This window comes from Haliotis cracherodii, unplaced genomic scaffold (assembly GCF_022045235.1).
Source record: "Haliotis cracherodii isolate W230 unplaced genomic scaffold, xgHalCrac1.p SCAF_5, whole genome shotgun sequence".
In the NCBI taxonomy this organism is placed as follows: Eukaryota; Metazoa; Mollusca; class Gastropoda; order Lepetellida; family Haliotidae; genus Haliotis; species Haliotis cracherodii.
Genome location: NW_027266308.1, coordinates 25,572,054 through 25,586,069, shown reverse-complemented (window position 1 = coordinate 25,586,069; position 14,016 = coordinate 25,572,054). Strand labels below are relative to the sequence as shown.

At 37.3% G+C, this 14,016-nt stretch overlaps 1 protein-coding gene across 1 annotated transcript in view; it reads right to left on the bottom strand.

The window, feature by feature from the left end:
• The window catches only part of LOC139444160 (B-cell lymphoma/leukemia 11A-like), a 68,156-nt gene extending 57,859 nt beyond the window's left edge, over nucleotides 1-10,297 (bottom strand). The window contains exon 1 of the mRNA XM_071225058.1: nucleotides 9,534-10,297. Coding sequence (XP_071081159.1) covers nucleotides 9,534-9,585 — 52 coding nt within the window. The 5' untranslated portion in view covers nucleotides 9,586-10,297. The remainder of the gene's footprint in view (nucleotides 1-9,533) is intronic.
• Between the last annotated feature and the right edge of the window lie 3,719 nt (nucleotides 10,298-14,016).

Here is a 14,016-nt window from a genome sequence, read left to right as displayed (position 1 = left end):
GTCTTCTATTTGCACTTGTAACAAATAATAACCATTGCATGTGTATATCACTATCATAAAACACTGCTGCTCACATAACTGTTTCTACCAAAAACAAGTCTATAGATCAAGCCACAGACGTAGGAATGGAACCTTCAATACAATTAAGAACAGGAACTATGTCTCTTGATGATGGGGAACAGAATACACATTGGCTTATGCAACATATTGACTCAGCCAATTTCATGTATGGCATGCAGTGTCAAATACTGATAGACAGGCTCTTTTGGGGGAACATCTTAAAGGGGGACTAACTTGGGGCCAAATAGCGACCCTCAAAAGCTGGATTCAAGTCACTCAAATGGCACTTCTAACTCAAATCTTATTATGTATACTACTCAAAAGAAGTTACAGAACACCCACTTCTTTCATATTACTATATTTAATGTGTTTAACTATTTAACTCTGATATTAACTATATTAAAATTAAAGAAGTGTGGTTTAACTTCTTTTGAGTAGTATATATCAAATTAGCGGTGTCAAATCCTGATAATAAATAATTATGTGATAGCATGGGGTGGCAAACAAAAGGGGCACATCCAAATTTGAAGTCATTAACATTATTTTTGGAGTCATATTAATAATCTTGACATAAACGTTGAACTGTTGAAAGGTCTGTGACCAACTCGAGTGAATATCTGCCAGCAGAGGTATAATGTCAGCCTTGACGCGGGTCAGTAGAGCAGCTCCGAACATCCTGGTCTCCGAACAAAGCTGTCCTACCAGGACTATCTTAATTAGCAAAGTTGCATGGAGGCTAGACCATGGACGACCCAGACAATAATGAAAGTAGAAATTAACATTCTGGACCTAATTATGCAAAAAGGATCAATTATGTCTAATGTATATTTCATAGGCCAGTAATGCTTGCTATTGAAGATCAACAATCGTCATTCACCTAATTTCACTGTCTACATCTCCAGACTCGCCAGTGGAATGATGTTTTTTTCATCACTTTTCAAGATTATACATTAATCTCAAAAACATAAATATATGCTTATTTTGATTAAACATACAAATATGAAAAAAAAAAAATTTCAAAGAAATTCAAGGCAACCTTTTCTGAAATATTCACAAATGCACGATCCATGGAAGCAAGTAATTTAGCCAAAATCCCTAATGGTCATGATCTTACAAAAATCTACACAGGTCCCAGTTGGATCATAGAAATAGAGAATGCCTTGACAAAGTCATATTGCTCTCAATCACACCAGTTTATTCATTGAGTCCCAAAGATCAAGAACATACAACAAAATTAGGGTTAATTTCATCTAAAGTAATCTGCACCATCAGTACGAGATAAAATGTAATACCTCGCCATGTAATAGACACCGGCTACTATCTTGAGAACACAGTTAGGCTACCATTAATTAATTAGTAGTTTTTCATCACTGCTTGCCTCACTACCAAGTACCCTGCCTCATGTTTCCTGCATGAACACTGACAAAAAACTAAGACTAAAATGATGAACCACACATGCCAAAATTTAACTTCCTCAGTCTGGCAGCCATATTTTATTTTTGGTCAAAATGTCTTGAAAAAACTTGGAACTACATACAATGACTATCTGACCCACCAAGTTTCACATCTATGGAGAAGATTATTGAATATATATTTTTAAAACTCGAAGATGTCTACTTGGTGGCCATATTGAAATTCCAATTCTGATGCCTGAACTAGCTTGAACCTACTCATAGTAACAAACATCCACAAAAATTCAACTGAACCCATCATGCCATTTTGGAGAAGAATTTGAGAATGGTTTATGGACGACCATTTACGATGCCATAAGCTCACAAGACCTTTCAGGACAGGTGAGCTGAAACTAAAATTCCTCCTACCCAATTTTTTTTTAATAAAATCTGGTTAAAACTCTTATGATTCATTTACTGTGGCCTAATGGTGGTTAGAAGGGGATATTAGTAACAGGCATTTAATGACATTTTGGTCTTGTGAAATACAATGCATTCAGCAGTAGAAGTGTCAAAATAGGGGTGTCACGATCAATCTTTAGCTCAATGCATCATGATACTGTTGCCTGCAATTACACTCAGTATTTCTTTTCTAGTACTGATACAAAAGATTTGAAAGAATTGGGGTGTATCAAGTTGATACAACAATCAGATATAAAGCACAGCTCAAGGCTATTGTCCAATAGGGGATCATCATTGAGTACATTATTCTAGATAAACCCTATATAACACACTGCTACATACACAGCAAGACACAGGCCAGTACATTATTATGACAAGAGTACCACTGGCATTGTCCACCCTTCTTATTGTGACAGATCACCGAGCCAAAATCAAAGAACTGGCTGTAAAATAATACATCAGAAGCCACAGGCTACAACCTTCCAATCATCAAGATGTGGACACATAGGTATCATGATACAGATAGTTACCATATATCTCACAGCTGCATCATACTATATCATAAGCCATGAATTCTGACAGAATCTACCATCATACAACTATAAAGAAACATGTTGCAAAATACAAACACTGTTGTGTTGAAGTTTAAGGGACCTACGTGAAATTTCCAAGTTTGCCAAGGTTCGATCGAGACAACCGAAAATGATGAATAAAGACGAAATACACAGGGACCAAGCTTTTACTTCGAGACAACAGTAAGTAAGACGCATCAAACGGTGTTTGACTGTATCAAAATAATGTCTCAGTAATTAGGGTGATCCTGGCATCCTTAAGGGGTGCTTTGGCTATGGTATTTGAATCTCTGTGGTATTTGAATTTCAGGACAATACCAGCCCTTCAGCAATTACGTTAGGGTAATGACAAGGACCCTTTACCTTTTAAATTTTGGACAAAAAATTACACACTTGAAATTAAGAGCCTTACTTCTGACTTTAGGGAGCACATTTTATCACGGTTTTCTGTACAAATTAAGAAAATACCAACTGTCATTTGAATCATGATACACACTTTTTAATCAATGGAGAGTGTCGACAGCTGTGTGTAATTCTTAATCACTGGACTGTTTCAACTCTTTACAATCTACAGCTGGAAAATCTAAATAGAATATATGTCACTTAGGCCATTGCGTTTGAAAAAAGCATACTTCTTAAAATCAAACACATAAACATATTAATTACTAATTGATATTTAAGAAGAGATAACTTAAAGAATAAATCACTGGCCAAACCAAAGTTTGCGAGCAATGAAATTGGAACCATCTTAAACTGTCACAGCAAGAAGGGACATTGTTTTAGTAATTTTTCACATTATCTTCTTTACCAGAATTTATTGCAAATTTACGAAGATTTTGCAAATTTCTTTAGCTCTGTAAAGCAATATTCGGTGTTTTCAGTCACATTAACACTGCAGAAAACAGCATGCGAAAGAAACAGGAATGCCATTATTATGGTCTGAAGTTCACAAATGTTTGGAGGGGTGTTCGGGTAGCCTAGTGGTTAAAGTGTTCGCTCGTCATGCCGAAGACCCGGGTTCGATTCCCGACATGGGTATAATGTGTGAAGCCCATTTCTGGTGTCCCCTGCCGTGATATTGCTGGAATATTGCTAAAAGCGGGGTAAAACCAAACTCACTCACAAATGTTTGTGTTTCTTTAGTCAGTAAAATCAACTTGTAATTCAGAGTGATAGTTGATCTTTCATTTATTTGACAAGTAAATGAAACTGTGGCATGGGTACTCATACTTAAGGTATGGTACCTTGAAAATAAGCAACAGTGCATTATGAAGGAAAATTTTGACAAAAAATCTTAAAAGTTTTAGCTCATGATGAATTTGATACATACGTAAGTCACATTAATAAAATGAATACTAAGAACAAATATATATAATATTGCCAACCTAATGACAGCAACTCTAATTTTTTAGGACAACAATCAGAAAGAGATTTCTGGCATTATTAGAGCTGAATAATAAGAAACATGACATTATTTCATTGACAGTTAGGTCAAATGAAAAGTGATCAATTAGCAGTCAGCAGGTGACAGCATCTTGTGTAAGCATCATCCACACTGACGAAGAGCAGTTTCTACTCATAGGAAGTGTGTTTTGGTTACACATACACAGATCCACGAAGTCAGACCTATATTCAGTCCTATTATATTCCATTGAGATAAATATATTGAGCATGGTGGACAAAACTTATCACACAGAGTAAGTGATAGCAGTGCAATATTTCCAGAATGCTCTGGATACTGTACCTTTTTGAGTGATTTGATTGAGTATCAAATTTCAGCATGTAGTAAAGGCATAAATGATGCATATGGGAAACCATACCTGTGTACCAACCTGGACTGTGCAGTCACGTACACTTTCAGGACGACAACTCTTGAGAATTTCTCGTGATGCTAAGGCCCATTTCTTCACCCCAAATTTCGTTACACATATTAGGGTGCGAAATACATAAATATTATTTTAATACTGCTTTTAAACCCTAATTATAATACTGCTTTTTAACCTGTGTTGTAATACTGCTTTTTAACCCTCATCATTATCGGTATACTGCTTAACGATTAATGTAATACAGCTGTTTAACCCTTATTGTAATACTGCTTTTAAACCCTTATTGTAATACAGCTTTTTACCATTATTGTAATACTGTTTTTTAACCCTTATTGTAATACTGCTTTTTAACCCTTATTGTAATACTGCTTTAAAACCTTATTGTAATACTGCTTTTTAACCCTTATTGTAATACAGCTTTTTACCATTATTGTAATACTGCTTTTAAACCTTATTGTAATACTGCTTTTTAACCCTTATTGTAATACTGCTTTTAAAACCTAATTGTAATACTGCTTTTAAAACCTTATTGTAATACAGCTTTTTACCATTATTGTAATACTGCTTTTTAACCCTTATTGTAATACTGCTTTTTACCATTATTGTAATACTGCTTTTTAACCCTTATTGTAATACAGCTTTTTACCATTATTGTAATACAGCTTTTTAACCCTTATTGTAATACTGCTTTTTAACCCTTATTGTAATACTGCTTCTTAACTCTTACTGTAATAGTGCTATGTAAACATTGGTTCACATAAAAAAACTGCTTCACATACTTTCTTAAAAATTCTTCAGTGATAAAAACTACTTTCATATATATCTCGCGGAATTATTAAACACAGCACAAATGATGTGATTGGCATCGCCATTCTTACCCCATGTTTTTAAGCAACACCTTCAGGGATTCCTAATGTCTCCAAACGTTTACAGGACAAGTGTGAATTGACTTTCCTAATTCCCACAAATTACATTCATTTCACTAATGTCATGATGTAATTTTCACTTTGGTTCCTGTCAAGCCAGCCATGAAGACGTTTCAGTGCCAGCATAAAACCGGGAGCAAAATCGTCTTCTTCTAAAAACTAATATTAACAGTAACTATAACCTTAAAACAATATTCATGTCAAGCTTGACATTCTGAATCGAGCATTAATTCTTATTCTTTGTTCAATGTCTATGAAATGAACTGTTCTTTCTTCCTTTTCTTGAACACTATGTATTGACATTATTTTACACGGAAGCTAAGATCAATGGACCTAAGTGACAACAGCAACTTAACCCATCTGACTTTTAACACTAATCACATGACATTGGACAATAGGAATGTTAAACATGTGACAAAATAATGTTATTGCAATTATTAACAGATACATGATTAACAGAACTTATTCAACTTTTGTCCAATACATAATCATAGTTATCTTCAAAACATCCATGAAAATAAACCAAAGTGTATCAGCTGACCTTTAATTTGTAAGGAAGAGAATATATGGATGTCAACTGTATATTCTCTTCCTTATGTGTATCACTTCTAAATGCCTTTCAAAGACCTTCAATTTGTAACTTAGAATAAATAATTTTTAGGTCAGATAAAACAAACACAAGATTAGGTCCTACTGCAAAGTGTTTTTATGTTAAGAACATCTAATACTCATGGCATAAAACAGTTCTAATTCTCTTCCAAATAACAATTCTGAAATAAAACACTGAACTTTTCACAAGTTTCCTATCTAACCTCTCACTATATCTGTTTTCTATATCCATCAGTGCTTTTATCTACTGGAATGTCTCGTCTCTCAGAATGTCTGGCAAGAAAAGTTCCCAATCCATCCTGTTCTTGTATCGTTCTTGTTACCATCTTTGCGTCAATATACCTATGGATTAAACTCATGAACAAAATCTGCCCACTCTATCATTAATGCACCAGACAATTTTGTTTCCTAAGTGTCAGTCTTTAAAAAACTAAGAATAAGCACAAAGAAAGGGCATTTATCTTTAAATAAATAATGAGTTTTTTTCTTACTGAGAATCCACAAAGTATCTGAACCGTATAATGAACACAGAAAATCTTTCGGCCTTCATTAGAAATCTGTTGAAAGGTTTTCAGGTCATAAACCTTTCTTCATAAATATATGGCATTTTCTTTTCCCTATTTACAGAAATACTAATATTCTCAATTCATGTGAATATCTCAATCAACTAACTAATCAGATGGAACCAGTTCCTTTCGCTAGTAGTCAAAATGAATTTTTTTTAAAATCAATATTCAAAACCTGGGAAATTACTCCATTCAACATAATTGGCATTTTCCCCCTTTCTTGGTGTTTGATCATTTTTTACGATTTCTTTAGAGCCAGATTTATATATAGCTTTCCTTTAAATTGAAGCATGTAAGGTTCAATGTTACAGGTCGTAAAAACACAAGTTCAATGAAATAAAGATGTTTTATAGCCACGCTAAGGTCCTCAGTAGATCCTCAGTATAGGAATAGCAGTTTTCACAGACTCAAACAGCAACTTCATAATGATTTTTTAATTGAAAATTCAAGCTTAAACTGAATACAATTATTTCCATGTTAATTCTACATTTAAATATATATATATTTGGTTAAGTCAGGGAAGTGACACCTGAGGTCACACACAGGTCAAACTGCACTTCCTCGTGTTGCAGAAAAACATTTAGAAGCGAAGCTGCAGCAACCACATAGGTCTGACCTTCCTAAAAAAAAACCCGACAGGACAATAATTCTGTCTTGCAATGCTCACAATTCATCACTGACAATATCTTATTTGCATTTTGATTAACTATGCTACCGTGTTGTCAAACACACAGGACAAAGTATGATATAATTCCAGTGTTCATGATAGGAATTGCCAGCCTTGCATGTGTTAATATCCTAGATAAAACAAATAAGTTATGTATTGACTATTCAAGCAGAAAAAAATCTCACTACGATATTTAATCTCCAGTGATTTCCCTTTAAGGTCAGCGACCACTAAGTCATGCGAGCAGAAACTGACAAGTCACTGAACCACTACAATTCAAGATGTAAGATAATCTTTCAAGAAAGAAAATTAACCCATAAATATTTCAGAGTGGACATTTTTAGAAATTTTAACAACGAATAAAACCAACTTTACACTCCTTTGAAACATGTCAAATCTTAAACCCAATTCTGGTTATAGCTAACCTATAACAAAATGTTCAAAGCAGTAGAGACTGGTGATGTCAAAAAAACTTTTTAAGTGCATAACATTGATCAGTTAAATCACCTGTTATAGACTCTGCAGGTAGAAGACCAGATACAGTTGGGGTGACTAGACAAGTGCCTACATTGATGGCTGAATGCACCCTGCGGGCCAGCATGAAGTCATAAGTCACTGTTAAACTTGGGTGATTCATACAACCAAGGGACTGCCGACCCCTACCGTAGTACCCACCTCGCGGAGGCAACTGGCCATTAACAGCTATTACAGTCAAGGGTGTGGCCAGTAACACTGCTGGCAGCATTAATTAATCCCTATGCTAATTGCTCTGGCTAATCCAATTTAAACTAATTACGTAGCCTTCACAGCTCGTTAATCAGTAATTCCAGATCCCAGTGGATCAGTACTTGATTGCATAATGTTATGTTCGCATATAGACTGTTGTGATAAACTGTTCACCACCTCCTGACTTAATCTGTTTATACTAATGTAGCGTTTGTAGTGTATGTTTAGCTCCAGGCTACTGCTGGGAGACAGGCTTACCACCAATACTTACTGTTAGTGCATACACATTTACTGAAATCTTTTGTGATTGTTTTTCACATGACTATTATAGTTAATACATTTTTCAAAAGTATTTTGCATATTTTTTTCAACTACATACAAATAGAAGTTAAATTATCACATCTTAACATCAAGCTAAAATCCAGTTAGATCTACTAAAAGATCAGAAATTATCTAAAAGCAAAGACAATAAAATAAAAACTTTAAAAAATGAAATTGTCATTGATGACAGGATTGACAATATAGAACATTTTCAAACTTTCCATAAAAATAATTCACCAAGAGAAACTGTTTTTAAGTATGACAAAAACACTGTTGACAAAACATGCAGATAGTAACAACACACTAGAATATTTTTTCAGGCAATTTCAACCATATCAAACTGTTGATTGCTTAACTGTTACACATTGTTGAAAGATATAAACAGTGTAAGAAAATAAATAGTACAAACAGGCAGTGAAAGATAACACCAAATACAACATTGTACAAATAAATGTCTAAAAGACAATACCTCTTCCGACTATGTAATCCCAGTGCTCAGTATCATAATAGACTTTCCATACAATACAAGACACTTCTAGCGACCCAATAATAATGTCTCGTCCCTTCATTCTATCATATTTCTAACCACATACGTAACTTCTCTCCGCAAAGCGATTTTCATAAACAGTAAATGCTATACACCTCAGTTATATCAATATTCCTCTGTATTGTTCTAGCCCTGGAGTCGGCGCAACTTGATTGACGTACTGTATTGAAGTTGCTATCACGTGTTGTATCTCAGCCGAACCAACTGGATACATCAGATCACATACCCAAGTGCCGAGGAAGCAGAGTGAGAGAGACAGAGTGTTTCATGGATAATACCCTCGCGCCTGTCCTCCGTTTGGTCAAACATACATGTGCCTAACGTGTCCGTCAGACGAGACATCGGCTTTTACCCTGGGTACGTCTGAACTCACTGGTCATTCATTCAGTTAGAATGCTTTTGCTACTGTGACATTGCGACAATTCACGTGTCATTCTCTTTTTAACTTCCCTATCCTTTTCTAATACGCTAGATTTGCCGAATGTCATAACTATACAACGCATCCATTACGTCATACACTTGGTTCGCCTCAGAGCTTCAATGTCAAAATCCTGGTAGACCCTACGATAAATTTAGCGCCAAAGCGTTGGCTATTCCAATCCGCGACCCTGTTAATGACCGGTAGAAAATAATGGTTAAGTTGATAGAATTTGTTTAAGAAGTTTACCAACTTTCGTAATATATGTGTTACCCCTCCCCTATGGTGCAACATGATCGGCTCGACAAAGGCCTAAAGAGAGTATATGGTCGGCCGTGGACCCCTGACCAGTGACTGGGCCGCTGACGCTAGGAGCGATCGGGGGGTGACAGCTCTCAAATCGGGTGAAATCAATGAAATAAAAGAGTGACATGAAACTCACATGAGTCCGTGGCTTTCCGCTGCTGTGGTCGGCCCTGTTTTCGCCGTGACATGGCCTCAACATTAAAATCGTGAACTTGTCGCTTTACATCTGGACAAAGAGTATCAACAAAGATGGCGGCCTTTCCAGCTGAATCATGGGTAACAATTTCCCGCACCTGCCGTATTTCTCCCTGTCTAGCTTCTTCCTTCTGTCCTTCCGTCAAGTCGCGAGCCGTCTACTCGGCTACCGGAGTGGGTTCATCTAAGGTGACCCAAGCTTATTGGGTGGGAGGGGCTTGCTGACCGCTGTCCTGAGTCCTATAAATAACTCCCGTTGAGCCACGGTATATTGACCGCTGCCACTATATCGGAGTGCTTGGCGACACGGCTAGCTGTTAGCGAAGACTGGTCATTCTAGGAATTGTGTCACTCAGCACATGTGTAACAGTAAATGTTTGGCCAATGTCCGCGCTGAAACATGTGGATCACTCAAATACTAAGGGCGACTCCACTTCGGCTGGTGTAACTTCTATCTCCGAAGTCTAGCCCCGTTGACTTGGCGAGCTGCTATACACTGATAGTAAAAAACTAAACGCGCCAGCTAAGAGCCGTCTGCTGCTGAACGCCCCGAAAGGCTCGTGGTCAAGTGATGCGTGGTGGCCCCAATGTGTGTTGCAGTTGGCTGACCCCGCCGACCGGCCCAGTCCATTTCCTGTAGGGGTGAAAGGTTTTACTATAGCGTATGGACATTAGCTCATGATCGCGCGTACGTAACAGTTGTCTGCTGAAACCAAGGCCGGGAAGGGTTCGCGAAGGCGGATATAAGATGATCTCCTCGTGTCTAAACGGGAAACTTATTTTCTCTATTTATCACACGTGCTTTCATTAAATATATACGTATATATATACGTTTAGGTATCCATGGCCAATGACAATATTTGTGAGGGAAACATGTGTATGTATACTGTGTATTCTATTGAATGGACAGTCCTATTATCTTGTCTTATCGAGCTCTGCCCTGTGGGCGCATGTAATCGATACACGCTCAGGCTCGGGGACTGACCAGCGCGAGCAAGCTCGTGTCCTTAGCTCGGACCACTGACCCCGCGCGCGTAATGTATGCCGAAGTATTGACCTAACTATATAGGGCACTAGTGCGGCCCGAGACAGGCCGGCCCGATGTCTGACAGAGGTGCTCGCTGGCAGGCTGGCTGGCTGTCCGTCCTGCCGACTGCTGTGGTAGGGCTATGGCCGTACACTGATAGTGCGGGGCGGAGCTGACTCGATTCTGGCGGGCACCGCTCAATTCACAGTTTTCTGTGTGTTGACTAGCAAGACGATTAAATGGTAACTGTTGCTTTCGTTCGTTAAATAGATTTCAGTTGCTGAGCGAAAGTTTAAATACCGTGTCACGTCGCGCGATTTGTTAGAAACTGCACTGTGCATATCGTCGTCATTGGTTGCTAGCACTGACGGAGGATCGACCGAGCCAAAGGAAGGATTTTACTGCAGTTTTGTAGATTCCAGTATTCAATAGAACGAGAAGGACGCAAAACATTGGCAGTTCTTTACTTTCTGACATTCTAGGGTTCTTTGTATACATATGTCAATCAATTTTCGTGTTTGTAATGGTTACCAACACGTACACCCTATAATAATAATTTCAATCCACAGACACGACCAACGAGTGTGTTCTCTTTAAATTCAGGGTAGATATGGATTGTTTGTTGTATATTTTTGGAATGGATCTGTAATTCCTTGATGAAGGTCGAACTCGCATGGTGATAGTCTTGTTTCGCACAAGAAGCCCTTCGCGTTCACCATGTAATTCTTTGGTTGATAAAGGCCATGCTACCACTGAGTATGAAATATGCAAAAAGCTGACGTAAAGGCTGTTTGACTTGGCAGATGCTATGGCTTCAGGACAGCGCTTCCCATGCCGGCTTCAAAGTTAAATAAGATGTCAATTGCTTTGAAGAACAGGTGCGAGGGACACTTGTCGCCTCACTTCCCCGTGAGATTATCGAAATACCAAAAAAACAGATACAGTTATATGTCATCGCGAATGTGTTACTTTTACGTCATAGATTTTCAATTCCATATTGCCAGTGACGTCACAGAATCCGCCAGTGTTTTTGACATTGATTTCACAAAATATCTTTTCGTCAAAGGTACTAATTACTGTCTTTAAAGAAATGGATACCGATTATAAAGTTAATTTTCAAATAATTAATACCCTATGAACACCGGTGAACTAGAACACATTTAGAATTAGGCATAATATATAATAACGTTAACTAAATATTGATTATTCGCAAACATACGACTATTGAGGATCGGATGGTTACAATGTGTGACTTGGCTGATTGCCCGGCGCTGCGTGGATCATTGTTACTGGTGTACCTATTGCCTAGATTTGATTATTGCAGTTTGCCGTTACAAATAGCTAGCTTAGGAACAAAACAATGACATCTTGTGACATACATAGCCTGCAAAAAATCATACTAAGTAACCATTTGTACATAAACTGCCAGACAAAATAAAATAAACACTTGAAGACAAACGTTATCCAAACGTTACTGGGCTGAAAACAGTCGCCGAAGCACTGCAAAGTTAAGGTCCAAAACACAACTATGATACCCGAAAAAAATACATCACCATCGAGAAACCATTTCTTTTTCTCATTTTTGCCTCCATTAAACATGGGTGTATACTTTCTTTTGCCCGGCAGTTAATTAAATTGTATTACTGTGTACCTTTAGAGTATTACGATAGCATTTGTTTTGTTTTTTGTTTGTTTTTTGCTTAACCCCGCACTCAGCAATATTCCAGCTATGTGACGGCGGTCTGTAAAAAAAAATCGAGTATGGACCAGGCAATCCAGTGACTGACATCATGAGCATCGATTCACTCAATTTGGATGCGATGACAAGAATCAACCAAGTCAGCGAACCTGACCACCCGATCCCGTAAGTCGCCTCTTTCCACAAGCATGGGTTGTTGAAGATCAATTCTAACCCGAATCTTCACTGGAAACATACACTGCTGTGTCAATAAACACTTTATGTGATTGTGTTAACACATGGAAACATACAGTGCTGTGTCAATAAACACTTTATGTGATTGTGTTAACACATGGAAACATACACTGCTGTGTCAAGAAACACTTTATGTGATTGTGTTAACACATGGAAACATACGCTGCTGTGTCAATAAACACATTATATGATTGTGTTAACACATGGAAACATACACTGCTGTGTCAATAAACACTTTATGTGATTGTGTTAACACATGGAAACATACACTGCTGTGTCAATAAACACTTTATGTGATTGTGTTAACACATGGAAACATACACTGCTGTGTCAATAAACACTTTATGTGATTGTGTTAACACATGGAAACATACACTGCTGTGTCAATAAACACTTTATGTGATTGTGTTAACACATGGAAACATACACTGCTGTGTCAATAAACACTTTATGTGATTGTGTTAACACATGGAAACATACACTGCTGTGTCAATAAACACTTTATGTGATTGTGTTAACACATGGAAACATACACTGCTGTGTCAATAAACACTTTATGTGATTGTGTTAACACATGGAAACATACACTGCTGTGTCAATAAACACTTTATGTGATTGTGTTAACACATGGAAACATACACTGCTGTGTCAATAAACACTTTATGTGATTGTGTTAACACATGGAAACATACACTAAGTATGTACCCCGTCCGTCCGTCCGTCCGTTCGTCCGCCTGTCTGTCAGCCCGTCCGTCCGTCCGTCTACACACATACAGTATTGCATATCATACACGGCGGATTACATTCATCACTTCTATTTCAAATAGTCGTTTATAATTTTCTTTCGATTTCCTAAACAAGTATGGTAGATATTCTTCGCCTGAAAATCAAATAAATTATTTCAACAGTTATACATCTAGACTGCGGATAGTGTAACGAATACCGAGCTCGCTGCACAATGGTCATGCTGGTATTCCAAAATGTTTCCTTTCTAAAATGACATTGGAATCAAATGTCCGTTTGGATAAAATTGAAATATGATATGTGCACATAGTTTGTCTACATAAATATATTAATAATTAATAAATTATCTTCTTACTTTTCTTGCGATTGTCATCGCCAAAATTATTCATACCTGACATGGTACTGCTACCTTATTTGATAGCAAACGATCAATTTTAAATGACCATCATTTATGTACCTGAATGTCTGCCATAGTCATACTGTTTGTATTCAAATTGTGTAGTTTCTTCCTAAACTAAAGTCGACGACGTGAGTTGCTCCAAGTGTGGCAATGTACACTACCATAATCTGGTACATGTACCATGATCTTAATTATTCATCAAATGTCGGTGATGCAGAACCTGCTCACTACGTCTACTGCCGCCTGGGACTACTTTATGTCACATATGACGCTGATCATGCCTTCTGTTAAAAATGGGAATTGTCATTTTTCACAACCTT